At 40.7% G+C, this 22,886-nt stretch overlaps 1 protein-coding gene across 5 annotated transcripts in view; it reads left to right on the plus strand.

Annotated features, from left to right (window-relative positions):
* The window catches only part of CDIN1 (CDAN1 interacting nuclease 1), a 136,431-nt gene that overhangs the window by 8,572 nt on the left and 104,973 nt on the right, over nt 1-22,886 (plus strand). For 4 of the 5 annotated variants that reach the window (XR_004692302.2, XR_009557409.1, XM_035110456.2 and 1 more), the window contains exons 2-4: nt 7,634-7,741; nt 20,986-21,031; nt 21,858-21,922. Coding sequence is in view for 3 of the 5 variants with exons in the window: in XM_035110456.2 (XP_034966347.2) it covers nt 7,634-7,741; nt 20,986-21,031; nt 21,858-21,922 (219 nt within the window). In the remaining 2 variants the exon portion in view is untranslated. The remainder of the gene's footprint in view (nt 1-7,633; nt 7,742-20,985; nt 21,032-21,857; nt 21,923-22,886) is intronic. The other variant, XM_035110485.2, reaches the window with a different exon arrangement.

The raw sequence follows: 22,886 nt of genomic DNA on the forward strand, positions 1-22,886 counted from the left end.
CCTACCTAGTAAGTAAGCAAAGAAATAGAAATGTTAGGTTCCTGGATGCTGTTGCTTTGTTTACCTGGAATGGGCTTGTCTGCTTCTGTACCAAATGTACATCTACATAAACTGATAGCAAAGTAGCAGTCAAATCTATTTACCATAGAAAATGGTGGCAAAGTATTGTATAAGTGAATGTGTGTGTGCTCCTTTCATTTTCTTAAAATTAAGAATTAGTGGAGTAGACACACAGGTGTGTGTTTGTATGTAAACCTACCAGTTTCAAGCGTGTAGAGTAGACACTTGCACTTATGTAGTACATACGGATCTACCGGAAGAGCATTATTTATTGTAAATGTTACAAGCAATGCAATATAGTTTAAGACATCTATTTTGCTCATAATTATAATTACAAAATGGATCTCTTCATAAGTATTTGTTAAGAAAGCAATATTTGTTATATCATTTTTTTAAAAAAATTAAGCCCACAGATGACTCCTTGGTTTCACAGTAAGGATTTCATGTTTTATTGATCAAATGTTATCTAAATGTTTAGCATAACAAAAGAATATTTACAATTTCTTCATAACTGAATCTACTTTCAATGTATATAGTTCTCCCGCATTCCTATTTTAACAACTGCTGGTTTTAAATGGAACACTGGCTTCTTTACCTAGAATGCCCAGGCTATTTTTTTTCTCATTCATTCTTTCCAGCCAGCAGGAAAAAGTTAGAGACTTTAATGGTAACAACCTCTACTCCTTTAATAGAGCCTGCAAAATATATTCTCTAGGACTGATCAGCTCTGAAAGCTCTAGAGGTTTGATGATTTGGAATGGCAGGAAATCACGCTTTCAGGACATAACGAATTGACTGGACCATCCATCATTTGTTAGCATGCGCTGAAACGCTGGGTTTGTGTGCAGAGGCCTGTGATTTAGTAAATACTTGGGAGATGAATAGAGCTTGCACACAAGGGAAGATATTGCTGTCCTTCAGCAGCCTTAGACACAGATTCCTGCTGAGAAGGCCGTCTGACGGCAGCTCATCAGTAACTGGCCTGTCACACTCTCTGATGCCCACCAACCATCCCCAGTATATTAAATGCATTTTTAATATCTGCTTCAGTAGATTTAATGAAGAAAATTTCGTTTCCATACTCTGATCAGTGCTTCCTCAAGTGTTCTAAAGCGTTGACTGTAGCACTTCCAAGAAAGACAGCTGGGACATACAAGAGTTGATTGAAAGGTAAAGTTAAATAAAACCATGTATAAACAAAAACACTGTTCATTGGATTAGCGTGTTACCTTGTTAAACAGCAGTAACTAAAAATAATGTGTGCTCCATAATACAATATGCTCTGCCTGCAAGATCATTTTGTATACAGATAACCTGCAAGGAGATTTCAAAGATGAATACAGAAAAGGCAAATCTTGATGCCATTCTGCAGTTAGGCATCTCATGTACAAAATTAGTACAGTTTGTCAAACTAAGAAACCCAATCTTGCCTGTTTTCATATTTGGGAAGGTGAGTAAGTTTGGACATGTTTTATATTTATCCACCCCCAACCCAGGTGGTGCTGTGGGTTAAACCACAGAGTCTAGGGCTTGCTGATCAGAAGGTCGGCGGTTCGAATCCCTGCAATGGGGTGAGCTCCCGTTGCTCAGTCCCAGCTCCTGCCAACCTAGCAGTTTGAAAGCACATCAAAGGGCAAGTAGATAAATACTTGCCTCTGGCGGGAAGGTAAACGGTGTTTCCGTGTGCTGCTCTGGTTCGCCAGAAGCAGCTTTGTCATGCTGGCCACATGACCCGGAAGCTGTCTGCGGACAAACGCTGGCTCCCTCGGCCTATAGAGCGAGATGAGCGCCGCAACCCCAGAGTCGGACATGACTGGACCTGATGGTCAGGGGCCTCTTTACCTTTACCTTTACCTTTTACCCCCCCCCCAAAAAAAAATATCAGCAAGAGAATTTAGGTGGTAAGCTTAAACATATTAACTTATTTGCGCAAGTTATGTTGAAATCAATGAGATTACCATTGCATGCATGGGAAAGCAAAAATAAATATGGAAACAAACTGGTTGTTCGGATTAAATATAAGCAAGTTAATCAACTACAAACCTTCTCTGTAATAACCTTTTTCAATGTAGGAAGATTCTTAGTCTGGCAGGAACGTTGATATTTGGATTGTTTAAATATTGCAACCCGAATTGGATATTGAGAATATTGAGTTCTCCTTGTCCTCGGAAAGCATTACTTTTCAAAGTTTATGTTGCCCCTAACAATATTTATTACAAAATGTGAGTGATAAATCAGACAGCGTTATAAGTTATAATTTTAAAGGCTTTTCCTCTTGCTTCTTTTTTTAAAAAAGAAACTTGGAATACCCTCCATACTTATAAAACAGGATGCATTTGCAGAATGAACCTTATAAATCTGATTCTTGCACGTGTCAAAGCAGTAATGTATTAAATGCATATTAATATAAAAAATTAAGACATGTCTTAAACATGCTTACATTTTTATAATACATGGCAATATTAAATAATACATTTCCTTGTTAGCATCTGTTTGCTGTCATTGTTGGCAAGGCCAATGATTTATTGCCTAAATTAATGACCATGACTCTTTTGGTCCTGATATACGTCCCCAAGCTTATTACATCACTAAATAAAATGAAAGTTATATATGCTCTTTTATTTTGGCATTGATTTTCTTTTTTGTAATTATTTGTTTTTTAAGGATTTGTTTAGTGAATGAAGTGGCTACTTTTAAAGCAAGACAAAAATAGCAATGTTAAATTAGAAAACTGTTGCACTGGGCAATAGTTTCTGCAGATACAAGAGAAACAAATATTTGCCTTCTTATTACTGTAACTTTAGTTTGGTAGCTGGGAGCATCCGATGGACTCACCTGTTTCTTCTATCCTCTTTTCCTTTGTGAGTCAAGAACCTGCCACGCGCTTGAGGAAATAAAGACACAAGGACACAATGTATTTTAGCCCTGCCCCAGAGCCAACCCTATTGGCTGGCTACTGGAGGCGTGGCGCGGCAGCAAGGGCAGGTAAGGCAAGGGGCTGACCCGCCCCCTTGCCTATGCGGGAGCGGCTTCCGTTCACAACCCCTCCCCTCTGTAAAGACGAGGGACTTTCTTTTGCATTCCCTCCTGCTTACAACTAACTATTCTTTACATTGATTTATGAATCTTTGATTCTGTGGTTCTGCTAACTAGGGGTGAACCATAGTTAATGGCAATTTTATTCAGATGTCACAGTCAACCAAAGTTAACTAGGAATAGTGTGCTCATCTCCTAGATGGCCTTTGACTATGGTTGGTGGTTACCATTGATCTATTATGGTACCTCAGGTTACAAATGCTTCGGGTTACAAACTCCTCTAACCCGGAAGTAGTACTGTGGGTTACGAACTTTGCCCCAGGATGAGAATGGGAATCGCATGTTGGAGGTGCGGCGGCAGCGGGAGGCTCCATTAGCAAAAGCGCGCCTCAGGTTAAGAACAGTTTCGGGTTAAGAACAGACCTCCGGAATGAATTAAGTTTGTAACCCGAGGTACCACTGTATTATTATTTTCCCCTCTCAACCAGTAAAATGATTAGATTGTATCTGACCTTGTCTATCTGTTTATCTTGCACAGGCTTCCAGGAATGTAAGGATTAAAAAGGTAAAGGGACCCCTGACCTTAGGTCCAGTCATGACCGACTCTGGGGTTGTGGCGCTCATCTCGCTTTATAGGCCGAGGGAGCCAGTGTACAGCTTCCAGGTCATGTGGCCAGCATGACAAAGCCACTTCTGGCGAACCAGAGCAGCACACAGAAACACTGTTTACATTCCTGCTTGGAGCTACCTATTTATTTACTTGCACTTTGAGGTGCTTTCAAACTGGGCCACCTAAATTTTATTCTGAGTTTTATAGTTACTGAAATTAACGTACTTAAATTAAACCACCTACCTACCTTGGCCTTCTTAAGGCTAGCTGTAGGGGATTAACTGGGTGGGACTGGGGAGTGTTTAATGATTCATTTGAGCAGAGCAGGTGGATAACCTTCCTGGACCCAGAAGTGTCCAGTCTCAAGCATGCTTAATTGCCCTGGTTTGTGACATTTGCTGGGAGAAAGATGAGGGGAGTGCAACCCTACTCATTCTTCTTGACCTTTTGATGTTTGATACCATTGACCATGGTATCCTACTGGTTAGTGGGGTTGGGATTCTGCCCCTATTTGCAGGACTATTTCCATAAAGTAGTTATGGGGACCACTGTCTGGTGCTATAGGAGCTATCCTGTGGTGTGTCACAAGTTTCCATCTTATCCCCCATGCTATGTAACAACTATCTGAAGCCACTGTGAGCTTCGGGAGTCATTTGGATATTTTGAGTGATGTGTCACCAATATGTGGGTGACACCCATTTCCACCTCTTTGTTCCATCTATATCAGGAGAGGTTAGTAGACTAGTGCTTGAAGTTAGTAGTTAGTAGACTAGTGCTTGAAGGCAGTGATATGCTGTATGTGGCCCAATAAACTGAAGCTGAATACTGAAAAGACAGCTGTGTTATGTGTTCCAAGTTTTCAAGTCCAGGAGATGGAAAGAGAGTGTTCTGCATGGGATTGGAAGGAGCAGGTATGCAACTTGGGGATATTCTTGGATCGAACAGGAGGCTCAGGTGGTCTTGGTGGCCAGCAGTGCTTATTTCCAGCTATGGTGTGTTTACCCTTGGGACAGAGGTAACTTGGCCACAAAAATGCATGCTCTGGAAACTTGCAGATATGGGGCTGTTCTTGAAGACAATTCAGAAGCTTTGACTGGTTCAAAATGAAGCAGCCAGATTACTGGCTGGTGTCCATTTAGAATGCATAAAACTGCTCTGTTAAAACAACTGTACTGGTTGCATTTTGTTTCTGGGCCTAATTCAAGGAGCTCATATTAGTGTTTAAACTTTAAACTCCTTAGGTCCCAAATATCTGAAATACCATTTCGTTCCCTACAGAGCCTCTTAGGCAGGCATCCCCAAACTTCGGCCCTCCAGATGTTTTGGACTACAATTCCCATCTTCCCTGACCATTGGTCCTGCTAGCTAGGGATCATGGGAGTTGTAGGCCAAAACATCTGGAGGGCCGCAGTTTGGGGATGCATGCTCTTATGTGTTAAGATCAGCAGATAGAGTTCCACCACCCTCAGAAGTGAAGGGCTTAGCAGCCTGAGAGAGGGCACTCCCTGTGACAGCCCCTCAGTTATAGAATTCCCTGCCTCCCTACAAAGGCACTTCTGGCATCTTCATTATGCAGTTTCCATCATATGTTCAAGACATATCTGTTTATCCAGGTATTTGACACCTGAGATAGATATATCTTAGGATCCACCCTATTCTTGTGACTGTAATTTGTTTTAAACTGTTTTTAATAGTGTATTTAAAATGTTTGTAACGTGCCCTGGGCCCTTATGTGAAGGGCGGGTAATAAACAGAAATAGTTGTGTCTGTCAATTTAAGTGGGTCTACTCTGAATAGGTCTAACATTAACTACCACCTTTTGGGTGGAAGATGTCATCCCCCCCCCTTTGATTTCTTCTCTCTGCAACTCACTGCACACACACACACCCCAAAAGTCTGAACGCTTGGTGGGTAGTTCAACATACGGTATACTATAATTCAACTATGGGCTAACCAGAGTTGAGGAGGCGCTTTTATGGAGGCTTGCATAGCCCCGGAACTTTGTTATTGTCTAGACACAAAACTACCTTTTTATGGAAAACCTGTTCTTATTATGATCTTTTGTTTGAAATGATAATATAATTTTTAACTTTGTACCGGTATCTATCTGCCAGATAAATATGTCTACCAAATATATATGTCTCGTTCATTGCCTATTATATTTTGGAAACAGCTAAGCTGGTTTAAATGAATTAATTTGTTGTTATTATTATCATCATCACTACCGTCATTATTATTGATTGCCTTCTACATAATCGTTTCGAGATGATGTACAATAAAATTAGGGGAAAACAATTGAAATTCAACATTTTGCTCTCTCTGAAAACTTTCTAACTTTAAAGAGTCAGTAGCTCTTTCACTTTAGAAGGGAGAGTAAAAGAGCCAAATGTGTTGCTTCATTATTGCTATGGAGTGGGGGATCAGGAGCCCTACTGTGATGCGACTTCAGCTCAGCTGGGCTCAGGATGGAGTTCTAAGAGGGACAGCCTGGGACAGGGGCCCGCAAACTTTTTCAGCAGGGGGCCGGTCCACTGTCCCTCAGACCTTGTGGGGGCCCGGATTATATATATGTATGGGTGGTGAACGAATTCCTATGCCCCACAAATAACCCAGAGATGCATTTTAATTAAAAGGACACATTCCACTCATGTAAAAACATGCTGATTCCCAGACCGTCGGTGAGCCGGATTTAGAAGCCGATTGGGCTGTATCCGGCCCCTGGGCTTTAGTTTATCTACCCATGGGCTGGGAGCTTCCTGCTCCCTTCTACATCAGAGCTGGGAAATAGCCCCAGCCAGCATGGCCAGGGGTCAGGGATAATAGGTGTTCTAGCTCATCAGTATCTGGAGGGCCACATGTTTCTCATTCCTTTTCTACATCTTTCATATCTATTGTAATAGCTTAAAATGAAATATCTGTATTCAGTAGCAGTTTACCTCTAGAAAACAAATAATAAGGGAGACCACCACTATTATATGTCACCTGTGAGAATGCCATGATCAACATGAATAATAAAATATAAAATAGTAGTCCTAGAGAACACAAGCTCTTTAGTGTGATCTAACAAGGCTCTTCTTAGGAACGTGGGAAGCTGTCTTATACAGAGTCAGACAATTGGTCCATCTGGCTAAATACCCGTCTACACTTGCTGACAGTGATTCTCCAGGGTTTCAGACAGTGCTCTCTCCTACCCCTACCTACAGACTGTACTTTGAATATTCTGCATGCAGAGCAGATGCTCCACCACTAAGCCATGGTCCATCTTATTTCTCTATAGCAGGGGTAACCAATGTGGGGCCCTTCAGATGTTGTTGGACTTCATTGTTGTTGTTGTTGGACTTTGTTGTTATTGTTGTTAATAAATAATAATTTAATTTAATTTCTGTACTGCTTAATATATTAAAAATATCAATTCCCATTATCCCTGACCATTTGCCTTGCTGGCTTGGAGCTGATGGGAGTTGGAAACCAACAGCATCTAGAGGGCGCTACATGAGCTAGATATCTAGAGGTTATTTGGCTCACTAGCTGTCTTAATGCAGTATTGAGATTCAGTATATATCTGGAGTAAACGGTACTTTACAGTTAAGCTGTTAGCTCCTCTTATGCAAACCACTCTGAGATCTTTGGATGGTGAACAGTATATAAATTTAATTTTTTAAAAATAAACACTATACAAAACTTCCTTGATGCTCTTACTTTCAAAAACTTGAATAGCATTATCAAAAGGTATTCTTTCATTGGTCATATGGGCAATTTTTTGTGGTGCCACACCTGTATGGTGTTTCAGTATGTCCGGTGCGTGAGAACACTCCTAATACGAGGGAGCTGTTGAAGAAGATAGGGGCTCTGTATAGTACATACCACCTTTCAGCTTTCTCAGTGGTGAACTGTGGTTAGAGTGCTCAACTTTGTGCACCTATACAGGAAGGACATCCAGACAGCACAGTACACTGGACAGGATCCTGTGGCATCCCACTTGCCACTTTTTCCCCAGGATGATGAGGAACCACGAGTGAGCACTTTTTGGGTTTGGTGAGTAAACCAGCTACAAATCCATGTAACAAGTAACTCATCCAGTTCACATTTTCCCAGCTTCTCTGAAAGAATATTATGGGGGACTTTGTCAAACACCTTACTGAAATCAAGTTTAATTATCTGTTCTAGGACCTTTCCTGGTACAGAGAAAAGAAAATCCATAAAAGATGTACTGCGCAGTAGCATATAACATCACTGAATGAGGACCATACATTTCCCCCCTCAGTGCCAGGCTCCACAGTCCTGTCCACACCATTCAAAAGTGGTCCTCAACCCTCAGGAGACTTTGCAGGGGGCAGGGGATGGTGGAGAGAGGAGAGGACAGGCAATTTAACTTTTGGCAGCCTTCTTCCACTGGCACTTCTCTGGATCTAAGCCATTTTGTTTAATAATGGGTAAATGAGAAACAACAGCAGGGAGCAGGCAAGTACTGAAGTGATATGCTGTTTGTACATTGTCTGCACCATCTTGAAGCTAGATAGACTATTACTGTAAGTAATCTTTTAAGCCTAATTGGATGTAACATTGCAAGAAAATTGGTGAACTGGAGATCTAGTCTGTAGCTTTAATCTGTAGCCATCATAGCATGGACTAGATGATTCTTGAGGTCCTTTCCAACCATACAGTTCTATGATAAGCAATTTACTAGGAAGTAAATCCTGTTGAATTGACTGGGACTTGTTTACAAATGCATAGAATCAGACTGAAACTCTCACTCGCCTTTAAAGAGTCAGGATATTTGTTGTTACACACTATTTAAATATTTAGTGCCAAACTAAGAGGTTTTCTTGTGTATTGCTGAATACTAAGTGCAGGTAAAATACTACCAGACATGGAGTCGTTTGTTATGTTTAGTATATGAAGCAAAGCTGTGTAAACCGTAACCTTGTAATTTTTCAAGTTCCACTTTATCATGTAGCTGTAAAAGGTAATCAAAATAAATCATGGATGATGAAGAAATATTTTTCAGTGCCTTTTGTGTTCTTTCAAGAGTAGCGTTTGATCCATGAAATTTTAGTAAGCATATTAAATAATACAATATGATGTGCAATGTGTCATATCTGATAAATTACTTTGTGTAGAACATTTATACAATTTATGTGGAACTGCTGTGTATGCAGGCTAATGACTATAAATTGTTAATATTTTGTTGTCTTTTTTTTTTAGGTAGGGTGATTTCTATTGTGCCCCCCCACACACAATATGGGCAGAAAGGTGTAGGTCATCTCTGAGATGCTATGACATTGATTCAAGGTTCCTCAGCTGTGCAGTGTACATAACACATATGTTGGAGAGTCATCTGTCAGCTATGCCCCTCCTATGGAGTTAAAGTTCTAAAGGGAAAAGAATTCGACACAGTGCTGTCACTGTTAAATTTTCACAATGGAAGAGCATGCAAATATTGAGCCTCTTGCTTAGCTGTAGTGCCCTGCCTAATGTCTGTGCTAGTTAGAAGAAGAAAAAGTGGGTGCATCCAGGGCTCTTAGATCTGACAAAGGTCATGCTATGCTGGGCATTTGAATTGGAAATTGTCTGGACTTAGATTTTATAAAGCTCCCACTGTTGTCGGGGAAAATTTCAGCAGGGTTTTGTCCCTGGAGAGGCCTCTTAGGCCCTTTTCTGTCCTATGAATGAATTTAGATGTGAGGGTTTCTCTGGCCTTAAAACTGTTAAATTCATTTTGCATACATCCCCAGAGAGAAAAACTGGCAGATGCTTTTGTCTTGGAAGTGTTTAAAAGAAAAACTGCAGAACAGGAACAAGAGAGAAGGGGCCCCGTGTGGAGTCCCAGAACACTTTGGAAATGGCCAATATGCAGTTTTCATCAGTACTAAGGCGGGGCGCAATATGGTGCCTGTAGCTCACTTGGGAATATGAATGTTGATTAAGCATACTCCCAGGCTTTGAAATTCTGAAAGCAGTGTCAGAATAATGGATGTTGAGCAAATGTCAAGCATTTGTTAATTTCTCTGTTATTTGGAGTTTATCTACCATGATCAATCAAATAAACTAGCGCCTCTCTGTTGTGGCATGTGTCATTGATATGGTGATTAGGTGGCTAGAGAGACCTCCTGCTTTTTTTCCCTCCCTCTCTCCAGGTAACAGATTATACATTTATTCATAGTTATTTAGTAGAATAAGGTGTGTTAACAAAATTTAAAATGGCTTATTGCACCCCAAAATGTTGATAGTTATGCAGACTCACATACCCAACAGTGGCATTTACTCTAATAAAAAGTCACCATGTCACAATGTTGACAAACTCTCAACTTGAGAGTGAGAGAAATGGAGTGTTTTTCAGGGATAAATTTATTATCAACGAAGTATATGTTGCCCCTGTTCCTCTACTAGGATGTTCTGCTTGTGCAAAATGTTTGACTGCTCATTTTAAAAGTCTGAGAAAAATATTGAATACCATGACTTTAAATTAAAAAAAGAAGTTCGTGGACAGTACTATCCTTATTTTCCATTGATGGTTTATTGTTGTCCCTACTCCCACTTTCTTTAGCTAGTTATGATCTAACATTAACATGACATAGCCATCAGTTTCATTTAAAACATAAATTCTTTTTCTGAAGTTAAAATTTACATGCATAGACCAACCCACAAGTGACGCACTTTAAGAAATTACAAATTTAAATCAACTTATGGAAGAGAAAACCAACAGGTATATTCATATAAATGTGAGGTGGGGGAAACTGAAAAATAAAATTAAAACTGCCAATGGGTTCATTACAAATTAAATTTTAACTTGGGTGCTCTATCTTTTTCCCCTGTTTGAATTCGTTATTTTAATAAGGAATAAATTTAATAAAATAATCAATAGCATGTGTATTCCCAGCTCGACTATGTACTGTAGCAGTGATCTTATCTGTGATCTTAGCCATGATACCCAGTCATACTTGGATTTTCATAGATAGCCATGTCTCAACAAAAACTGCAATGTTGAAAAGATTTAGGCTCATGTCCATTCATTTATTGATCATAGATATGTCAAACTAGTTCCCTGCATTCTGTCAACATCTCATTTCCAATTAAACTTGAGCAAAAGATTTCCCCCAACTATAGTTATAGCAAGGACTGGGTGTGCTGTACAAGAAATACAAGGCTTCCTGAATTTTTAGAGCGGGTATGGCTTTTATACCTTTAACATTTGTCTAGGCTAGGCAATTTTTGCAAGACTAGCTTTTCCCATTCCTGCTGGATTATCACCTGACAGGCTCACGAAGCTTTCTAAATTAGCTGGCAAGAGCTACTACTGCTAATAAGAAACTCATGGAGAAAGCAGCAAGAATGGTGGCACGGCTGGTCGAAGGTTGCTAGACCACGGACAGCTCCAAGTGAGCAACTTGCTCCAACAAATGTTGGGAGCAGACCAAGGCCTTTTATTCTCTCTCCAGCCTGAAGGCAGGCCATAGCCTCGCTGCTGTTGCACTCCTAGCGCTGCTGGACTGGTAATATGTGGTGGAAGGCATCTGGTCAGGGGAGGGTGCTTGTGATGATCCAGGCCAGGCATCCCCAAACTGCAGCCCTCCAGATGTTTTGGCCTACAACTCCCATGATCCCTAGCTAACAGGACCAGTGGTCGGGGAAGATGGGAATGGTAGTCCAAAACATCTGGAGGGCCAAAGTTTGGGGGTGCCTAATCCAGGCTCTGGCCCTGTAGGCCCTGGGTGGTCTGGGAGGTTCCTCTGTGAGTTCTTGTTCAACTGCCTCAGGTGCAGTGGTCTCCCTGCCTTCCACACCAGCTCTCTGACTTTATCCAGATCACTGCTGAATGCAGGGGTAATGGCACAAGGCTAGTAAATTCTGACCTCACCAAAGTGTGTTTTGACACCACTTTATATTCACTTATACACCAGGCAAAAAAAATCACTTTTTTGTCAAGTTTTTAGAAACTGGTAGGTGAAGCCATTTCTAAGTTAAGCTGCTGTTATTGTTATTGAGAGCCGGTGTGGTGTAGTGGTTAAGAGAGGTAGACTCATAATCTGGTGAACTGGGTTCGCGTCTCCACTCCTCCACATGCAGCTGCTGTGTCACCTTGGGCTAGTCACACTTCTTTGAAGTCTCTCAGCCCCACTCACCTCACAGTGTGTTTGTTGGGGGGGAGAAAGGGAAAGGAGAATGTTAGCCGCTTTGAGACTCCTTCGGGTAGTGATAAAGCGGGATATCAAATCCAAACTCCTCCTCCTCCTCCTCCTGTATTGTATGTCTAATTTTGTTGTAAACAAGCCTGTGATGTTTTTTGGTGAAGGGTGGCATAGAAATATCTTAATCAATCAATTCTACCCAATAGTCCGGAATAAGAAAGAGAGGGTGATCTATGCCCCACCCCACTTAACCCAATATATTTCCATACTGACTGTGGAATAAGAGTCTTTCCTTCCTGTGCTGCTAGTATGGAAACCAAGTAGGCTGGCAGAGGAGAGATGAGACAATCTGCTCCTTAGTCACCAGTTCACTCGCTCACCTGCATGTAATTCCTGGACATTTATGTATGACTGCCAGGCAAGTTGTTAAATACAAGACTGTATACAGCCGCACAGCAAATGAAATACTTGTTTTGAGTTTTGTTGAGGCTGTGCAGCAAAACCTGTCATTTTCCACAGGTAACTAGTAAAATACTAAGTGTTATAGAATAAACTGTGTATAATTATACCATTAAAAACTTTGGGTCTTTGTGTGATTTATGACCTGAATACAGCTGTCAAGTACCACATGCACTTAACACGTGGTTTATGTAAATGCTAAAGACAGTAGCTGCATGAGGCCAATGTCATTAACAGTAATCAACTTAATGAAAGCTACCTGCCTGTTTTTTGTAATTAATTACTTGTAAATAACACACTTAATTTACCACTTTCTAAATTTGATTATATTACCTATAACCAAGTGGTACCATGTGTGGGAGATTCCCTCCCCCCAGGTTTTTAAAAAGTTGGGGTGTTACAGGAAAATGAACCAAATTGAAATTAAAGCACCTGATACTGGTGTAAGAATTTCACATTTCCTTTTACAAGGATGTACTTTCCTATTATGTTAAACAAGAATATAAATCAATAGTGCTCGATAAAAATACAGTAAAAGCAGAAATATACTTCTCAAATGGCTTTATATTATTCTGAAGCTATTGGGGGGGGGATTACCACATGGCCTTGTTACATTTAGGAAAGCAGAGAGCCAGAGAAATGCCATAACTCAGTGGTTTTCAACCTTTTTGAGTCCACAGGTCCCTTGACCAACTACATTCTTTCTGCAGCACCCCTGTGGGACTCAGGATCCCAGTTATGTCACGCCTTGCTTGCAGAGCTGGCAGCCTCTCAACTTTTTTTTCAAACATCCTCCCTTGTGGATTTCCCCCTCAGCCTCCTCTCCTTGGGAGTTCTCTGGGCAGCCACTGCTGCTGCCCCAGGTCTCTGAGTTGCCCTTCCCCACCCCAAAGAGAGGTACCTCCTCACACTGCCCATAGGGGTCTGAGAGAAGAGGATGCTCCCAGCCTTAGTGGCCCAACAAGACTGGCCAAAGGCGAATGTGAGGCCAGCATCTTACTTTGGGAGGAGTCAGTGGGTGCTGCCAGGCCTGTATGATGGAAAGGCTCCCCTTCAGCACTGGGTGCTCAGCTCCCAGGCAGGCCTTGCACACAACAAGCACAAGAAAGGCCAGTGTAGTGCCTGCCTGCCTGGTCTCCCACTTGTCTGTCCATTCCCAACAGCAAGGGCTGGCAGGCTGGGCTCCTTCGCATGCTTGATTGCTTATTCAGAGGCTGCCTCAGCTCCTGGCAACCAGCACCCCCCAGCCAGCCCCAGAGCCACCATTCGCCTTGGGAGTTTGTGGAGAGGACTGCTGCAAGAAACAAGCCATGCAAGGCTTTGGGAGGCAGAGACGCAAGAGGGCATCAGAGGAGGAAGAAAAGGAAACGGACAGAGGCCAGTGTTGCCCACAGCACCCCTGACCATCATTCAAGGCACCCTAGGGTGCCATGGCACACTGGTTGAAAACCACTGCCATAACTGATACACAACAAACAGCCTCTGAAGCCTTTTGTAACAATGATGCCAATCCTATTATTATTGATAGCTAAGAGCAGCTTTTTATCACATGATTTAGTTGACTAGCTGTTTGAAATTATGATATGACTGAATGTATTGTTGATATGGCTACACATGTTATTTACTGGTTACATTATGTAGTGGTGCCATGTATCATCCACTGAGAAGCAGATAAACCTCCAACTATTGAATAAGCCCTGCCCATTTTTAGAAGCACTCTCCTCCCAGTGATACAGTATGAGTAAAGTTGTATCCGGAACAGCCACATTGGTAAAGGGCAGTTACGAAATCAAATAATAATTAATAATGTTGATGTGCCACATTACTCTTTCTCTTTCTAAGCAATCCCCCCTTAACTCAAAGTTCATGCCTCTCAAAGAAAGAGGGGACTTTTTTTAAATCACTGCAGTTAGAACCCTTCTTTTTTAGTTAAGTTACATTGCTATACTGTAGTGGCTGGATGTTGGTTCCGGTTCCAGTTGTTGCATATTAATTGCACATGAAAACACCTTTCTTACATGTTCGCTCCTACTTAAAGCTTTGTGAAGTCAACATTGTTTTTATTCTCAAGTTCACATATATTAATAGTATACAGACTTTCAAATCCCCCAGACAAATATTTGATTCCATATGATGAGGAAAGAAACTAAACAAACAAACAAACAAACAAGAGAGCCATTGTGACAAATTTACACAGGATTATGCCAAAAATAAAACAAAATGAGTGAAAGTTGCTTATGAATCTTTATAGCTTGGAATACAAACTTTGCACCTGATTCAGTTGCACAGGGTTACGTATCCTTGACCAGAAAGGCCATACACCCCTCTAAAGACCTTCTTGGGAAGTGTGCAATGAAGGGACAAATAAGTCTGGTTCTTTCTTCTCTCTAAAAACTACACATTTAGTATAGTGTCCAAATATTCACTATCACATGAATAAATAGAATTCTCATATGGAATGCCATTAAATCTTCTAAAGTGGCTGAGAACATTATAAAAAAAAGTGCAAATGCTTTCCTATATTTTTTGACAAATAACTGCCTCAAGTCATTAGCACAGCCTTCTTGTAGATCCATAGCATTGTATTTATTCTTCATATTTAAATGTAATTTTTAAAGGCTTCAGATTTAAAATGCACTCAATCATAAGAAAAGACATAGGCGATGGGAGAATGAAGTTTCTTCAGGAAGAACAGATCCCTCAATTTTACAGTATCTTGTTAATGTTTTTAAATGAAAAATCATTTGAGCCTTATCTTCTGCTGACAATTTCCCTCTGTCTACTGTTAGAAAGTATTGGCCAACCAGGTCAGACAGTATTAAAGTTCAAGTGGCCCAGTGGGAAAAGTAATGGCCTTGTGCTACTATGAATTTTAAATGTTGCCATTTCTATGCGTTGCACCATCATCTGTTCTCACACGTCACTAAATTGTATATAAGTTGTTAGACCAACTTGAGTGTCAAGGTCATAGGAATGATGAGTCTTCTCAAGTAGTCCCCCCGCCTGAGTTTTATCATAAAGCTGTCCTTGTACTACATGAGATAAGCATCAGGTTGTCACATACATTTTTCTAGTTTTTATTGAACACAAACTAGAGAGTGAGGATGCATTGCAACTTGTGTTTTCCTGCCTTGGATTTCATTCTTTTAACTTACACAAGAAAGAGTATTCTAAATACACAGTTACAGGTATTTTATCTTATAGTGTTTGTAGTAGTGTTGTACAATCAAGAGCACTGCATATACAGCTTGGCTTCCATATTGACTATGCAAAGGAAAATATCATGACTATTTATATCCAGGCACTCCTTGAGGGTTTTTTAGAAGTATCTCAGCCTTCATTCATACTATAGTTGGCCATTCTTTAATTGTCATGATAGATTATCTTCTACAGAGGGAGTGTGGCCCTGTTAGTTGTTCACAATCTCCCAGTAGGTAGTTTTGAACGGCCTCGGTCCTGTATACCTGAAGGAGCGCCTCCACCCCCATCGTTCAGCCCAGGCACTGAGATCCAGTGCCGATGGCCTTCTGGCGGTTCCCTCATTGCGAGAAGTGAGGTTACAGGGAACCAGACAGAGGGCCTTCTCGGTAGTGGCGCCCGCCCTGTGGAACGCCCTCCCATCAGATGTCAAGGAAATAAGCAGCTATCCTGTTTTTAAAAGACATCTGAAGGCAGCCCTGTTTAGGGAAGTTTTTAATATTTAATGCTGTATTGTTTTTAACACTCGATTGGGAACCGCCCAGAGTGGCTGGGGAAACTCAGCCAGATGGGCGGGGTATAAATAATAAATTATTATTATTATTTATTATGCTATGAGATCCTTTTGATTTTGACTGTTTGCAGGACTTGGGCTTTGGGGTTGCTGTAATACAGAAGTACCATTTCCCAACTAGGTAATTAGGCAGGATTTACCTAATGTGCCCAATCATGAGAAACCCTGCATAAGGGCTTCACTTTCATGAAGCGGGAGAGGGCACTCAGGGGCGATTATGCCAATGGCCATGTCTCAGTGATACTGACCAGATCGGCCTCCATATCCATAATCAAATAGTAGATGAGCGAGGTCTTATTCCAAGCCAACCTGGCATTCAGCACCAGCAGCTGCAGACCAAGGGCTGGCACAAACCTAATTCCCATGTTGGAAGAGGGTCTGGCATGTAGCACAGTAACCAACTGCCTGTGCCATGTACCCCTTACCCGGCCTGCCCCACCTCCCACACCTTACCTTCCCCTACCCTTAACCACTGTTATTCCCCCCCCCATGTCTTCCCCCACTCCTCCCCAGGCACATCCTACGCCCTTTTACTTTAAACAAAAACAAAAGAAAAGCAAAATTTAAAAACCCACATATTAAGAGACATTTTAAAAACAAATGTAAAACATGTTAAACAGTTGGGGCAATGAAACCAATAAATGAACCTTCAACAGGAGCTCCTAGATAGTGCCCCAACCCGAGAGTTTGTTCCAGCTTTTTGTAGCTGGAATGAGTCCAAGGCCCGCTCTCCCAGGCCAGATGGAAAAGGCCTTCCAGGTAGGGACCATTAAAATAAGTCCTTCCAAGCTCCTTTCAAAGTCTCTCTTACATAGAAAAAAACCCCACACATTTGGCAAATTTAAAAAGCTTTACTTACAAACTGCAATTGCCAGATTCTTGTGCTTCAGAAAAAGTTGCACAGGCAGTAAAATTTAGCTTAGTTGCAGAAGTGAAAGTTCTTAACGTTTGGTATAGGAACTCAGAAGTGGCTTGTGAAAGCCATACGGCTAAGCTGGAGCAACCAGCTTAGCCTCTTCACACACTCAGCTTCTCAGGTAAACTGGGTACTGGACAATTGGCCTTATTACCTATTTCCTCCGAAGATGAGGGGGAAGTGACATCGCTAAGCCTGGCAGGACAGCTTAATCTGTGGTTTTAACCCCTTTATGCATTAATTAGACCTAAGCATATTGGCTTATGGGACTAGTTATCCCACACTTACATCCAGATTATTTCACACACACACACACGCACACACACACACATATTTACACACACAATGGAAAAAATAAGCATATTTATTCAGAAGGTTTAAGATCACAACAGACCAGGGCAGATAAATATTGAAATATTTTAATTTTATATTTATCTGCTTTGGTCTGTTGTGATCTTAAACCTACTGAATGCTTCTGAATAAATATGCTTATTTTTCCCCATCCTCATGTAACTTTCTTTCTAAATGACAACTTAGGGCCTTTAAAGCTAAACTTTCTTAAACCTACACTGATCAACTAATGCTGTCTTCTTCTCTTCTAAAACAGCTGATCATAAGACAGTGTGGGCATTAAGCCTTTCTTCCAGTTCAGGCTCATCATTAGCCAGTGGCGTTGCTGTATAAATTCTCCTTCTGAACCCATGCAGAGCTCAACAGGATTGGGTTAGGGCCTCTTGCACAATGGAGCAGGGTGAAAAGGAAATTGCAAGGGGCAAAGAGTGTCAGCACAGCATCCAAAGGCATCCAGAGAAGCCCTGATAGTCTAGTACTAGGCTGAACAAACATATCTTCTAATAAAGAGGTGCATAGAGATTATAGAAGTTTAAATAGTAAATGCAGGGAGAGCAGTTTGGTACTATAAAATCAGCTTCAACATGTCTAATTGATTCTACTCTATAATTAGCACCAAACACTTTACAGTTTGTTACTGCATGCTTTTCTTTTGGTAGGGGATTCCTACCTGCCTTCTGTGGGGGATTCTTATTTCACTATCGCTGCTGACTAAATTGCCTACGGTAAGAGTTTATACAGCTTGCCTGCACCAGCTGTTTCCCCCCAGCCTCTAGAAGGAACCAGTTTGCAGTTGCTTCACTTGGGCTGTACAAAGGCTCTGAAGGTTTCACTCTGCAGGAACCTCTGGAAAAATCTGCTAACAGTTTCTTTACAGGGAAAAACTCATTCAGAGTGAAGCCAGAGCAAACTACTAGCATGCATTGTGTGTGTTTTTCATGCCATTGAGCGATTTAGAAAAAATGTAATGGTTTCTTAATGTTTATTTGAATAAATGCTTCTCTTAATTCTGTGCTGCATTTTTTTTTACCGATTCATTTCTTCCGGCAAAGGAAGAAACAAATGTCGCCTGCTAGCATTAGTTCAATCTGGCTGACAACCTAGTTAACAGAGCAGTCCTATACAGGTCTACTCAGAATCCAGTACTTCAGTGGGCATAAGATTGCAACCTAAATGACAGTTAAAGAATTAAGCAGACTCTTCTCTGTGAATAACTGTAAATATATTTATGCTTATGCCCAAAGAAAGAATTTTCTATTCTCCTGTATACATCATAATTAGTTATTGATGTTTAAAATGTTAACATTGTTAAATATTTTTATTAATATTAATAAATGATTTAATGGCAGGAAGATGTGAAAAATCATGACCAAACATCAAAACTTTGATGGAAGGGGGAGGCTAAGAGAGACTATGTACACCCTACATTGCACACCTGCATGGTAGCATAGACCAGTTGTGTTTTAACTACCTGATAATTGCTGCTACCACTTCCCCACTCAGCTCAAGGAAATACTAAAGAAGGGGGTTTCTGAGACAACACTCCCAGTGTTTCCCGCCAGATCCCTCTAAGATTAACGAGGGGTAAACCAGCCCACATCTCCCTGCCTCTCCAGAGATCAGAGCCCTTGCAGTTCTTTATTACCCTGAATCTTATTCTCTGAAAACATGGAGTGCTGGGGAACTCACAGACAGACTTCACAGCCTATGGAGCATAGCTGGTCAGCTGCAGGTTTTCTTGATGATAGAATGGACCGTATTGGGAAGAACCACAGCCCACTGTCTCCACATCATACATAATTTAGACACTTTTATCATGCCACCTCTTACCTTTTCTCTAAACGGAAAAGCCCTAGGTGCTGTAACCTTTTCCTCATATGGTAGTTTCTCCAACCCACTTGGTCATGTTGGTTACCCTTTTCTGAATCTTCTCCAACTCCACAATATCCTTTTTGAGGCGGGGCAACCAGAACTGTACACAGTATTGAAAGGCAGCCAAATCAATCAGTGAATGCTATCCTGTATGTTTACAGAAATACTTAAAATATGGAATATTTCTCTTATTCCATAAGAAGAAAGGGGAATCGTTTTTATTCCTTTGAGCAATAATACTTGAACACGGTTGGACTGAATAAAGATGCAGTCTACAAATTTGAGATGCAAAACCATGTACAATCTACTCCAAAGAAAAGCAGGAATAGAATTGTGAGTTGAGGCCTTATGAAGAGCAGTATGATGGGTGATTGCCAGGGAGTCACCAAAGAGCTTGTTTAGTACTGTGTGGCATGGTTTTGATGCTACAATTTCAGTAGAGCAATCTGGTGTTCCAGAATGGAGCCACCTGGCAGAGAAGGAAAGATTCTCCCAATTGCTACAGAGTGAATCCGCCTGCTGCTCTAAATGGGCAGGCTGAGCAGGGCTAAATCCATTTGTGTATCTAGGTTAATTTCCAGCTCGACTTTTGTTAAAATCTCCAAATACGTTCTGTTTTTAATTACTAATAGAATAAGGATAATATTCAAGAATGTTATATTACTGTTCAAAATGCATTTGGGATAATATTATCTCTCCATTCAGCACATTGAAACATGAAAGCCAAATTAAATTCAACATTCTTTGTACCATAATGTAAGACTGCCGTCTGTGTGCAGTTTCTGAATATTAGACCTGATTGTAATAAGACTCAGAAACTGCATTTGTAAAAGGAAAAAAAATGTTAATTATTCATTGTGCATTCTGTACTACAGGGTCAATTTATTGAAACTGTAATTTATTTAAGTTGCATCTGGATGTAAAATATATCAGAAGTAATTAATTGTGTTCAGGATGTGATGAGGTAGATATATTCATAAAGGACAATTGAAAACAGTAGCCGCGTGGTATTGATTGCCTTTTTTGAGAGAAGGGAAGGGAAAATCTTGTCCCGTTTTTAAATGTTAGCTATTCAGAGAGAGGAATTCTCTCTTGGGGAGAATGTTTTCCAGGTTGCTTCATTGCCAGGTGTTTGACATTGAGTGGAGCTTTAAATGAATGAAGCTTATGGCAGCCTTTGGAAATGACCGACTCCAGGGAATCTCAGCTTCCTGCTGTGAAAGTTTCTATTTTCAAAGCACATCAGTTTTAGTAGGAATGTTACAGTGGTCCCATATGCTTCTTCTGACAGAGAGCTAAGTTTCTTCCCTGAATATGAGACAGCTACTGAAGAGGTTTCCTTTCTGCTAACAAAATGAATTTCAATATGTTGCCAATGAATCAGTACGTTTCCAACCGTTAATGGAATTTTAGCTCCCTCTCATACTAATGGAAATTTGCTTTGTTTTCCTTCCTGTCTTCAGTACATTCTACGGATACTCCACTTTGTGGGTTCTAAAGGTGGATAGGAATCACCAAAGCAAGATGCCCATTTGCTTTGAAACTCATGCTACATTTTGCCCCCCTTGCCCCTTCCTCATAAACTCTTTTTCTCACTCTCTCCTTGACCTAGCAGTAGGAAGCCTTTGTCTGAGGTGTTCATCTGGAACAACTTTTCCACACTTGTTTTCATGTTCTGTTAGATTACAGGGCAGCAGGCCTACCTTTGAAGCTCCTTTCTCTTTTGTTTCTTTGCAGTGCACTCCAGTAATTAACTTTGTCCTTCTTTTATTTGTTCCAGTCAATCGCAGTCCACTCTGCTGAGCATCTTCTCCCAGGAGTACCAGGTTAGAAGTTTTCTCCTTTGTGAGGGTTGACAGGTGCCTAATTGAATGATGAATGTCCCTTTATTTCTTTGTAATTGAACTGCCAGCTTTCTGATTGGTTTGGAGGATGTTCCCCTTTCCACTTCAAGCACCGCCTGAGTCTCAGTGGATGGCTGCCAAGCCTACCCATCCATCTGTCTAATAACATCTAGCCTTTGCTTATTTGGTGGACCTGTAATAAATTATGCTAAACCATTATTATTCTGACAATAATAATTTCCCTGTGTTGCGTGGTTCCATGTGCTAAATGTTTGCTGACTTGCACTGTCAGTGCCGCTTTCCATGGCTGACAGAGATGATGATAAATGACCATTGCCGGAGTGGCAGAAGGCAAGAGAGGCAGAAAATGGAGTCATTTATCATGAGATGACAGGTGTCAGTCAAGTGGCAAGTCTCAATGGAATTACTTTTTGTAGTTTTCAAATAAGTTGTTTTTAAGCAATGTTCTTCCTGGTTTAAAATGCCAATTGAATTGTAAAACCAGAGTGCAGAGGACTTGGGTGGAATTGATTTGAAGGGAAATTAATATAAAGGTTGAAAGAGAGAACAAGTTTTTCTCTGCCCTCTGCAACCCTCAGCAAACTTATTTAGATTCAATTACTATGACCTTACTGCCTTTTACATATATGCTGTATTGCAGTACAGTCAAAAGATGTTTCATTCAATGAATAAATGAAAAATAATTTCCAGGAATTAATCTAGAATTTCAGGGCTTTCTTGGGCATTCATCTTTGCTGCATGCTTTCTTTTGGGCATATCATAAAGCTCTGTTGTTTGTCTTTTAAAGAAATTAATCAAAAGAACACATGCCAAACATCACACTCCGGAGGCAACCGAGGCTTACTATCAAAGGTATGAATTAAGACCATTAACAGGAGTACTTGCTAATTTGTGATCCAAAATATTTTACAGATCATAATTTCATTTTCTATGATTTCTTAAAGAACATGCATCCTTGTGTTAGAAGAGTTACCGTTTTAGTAACTCTTTCCAGGTAAGCTTTCCAGGATAAGTGGCACTTAGCCAACTTCATGAGAATACTTGGAGACCACAATTCAGTGCACCGCTATGCATATGGAAGTCCCACTGACTTCCATGAGGCCTAAGTGCACATAATTTGCTGCTGGCTTTTAGCCTTGATCTGTGGCAGTATTCTTTATTTTACATGCTAAGGGGCAGGTTTGACTATCAGGTTCTGTTAGTGAAAGCTAGCACAAAAACCCCTCCCACCACAGTGAGGCTTCCCTCCTCCTGTGCCCCCCATCCCTTTCCCAGATCTGCTCTTAAGAACCCCCAAAACTGTGGGTGGGGGAGGAAAGGGGAGGTTGTTATTTTGAGTAAACAGAAATGCTTGTGAATTGCACCCAAAGTTTCATGCTTTCCTTAGTCTAATGAATAGTACTGGTGACACTTATATTTACCACGTTAAGTGTGCCTACATTTATAATTTTAGCTATTCTGTTATTAAATGAAAAATGGCATCCAGATATAGAGGATTTGCAACTTGGGACTGTGCCCGTTTTAGAAACAATGATGTCAAATACTACTTTTAAAGGAGGCATAAACCTTTAATATGTATGTCATTTCATAAAACTGTTAGGTGATTATGTGCACCTGGAGTTAATAAATTGTAATTGAAACTTGTTATATGTTATCTGTAGCTCTATTGACATAGACAACTCAGCCACATAATTGGGGCGTATTGATATCTCGTAGAGATGTGCAATTAAAATTTTACTATATAGACCGACATATGTAAAGTCTGCACAGTAAGATTGTACTTATGATTAAAGATGTCTGATATTTATGATTTAAC

Source organism: Zootoca vivipara, chromosome 1 (assembly GCF_963506605.1).
Source record: "Zootoca vivipara chromosome 1, rZooViv1.1, whole genome shotgun sequence".
NCBI classification, from domain to species: Eukaryota; Metazoa; Chordata; class Lepidosauria; order Squamata; family Lacertidae; genus Zootoca; species Zootoca vivipara.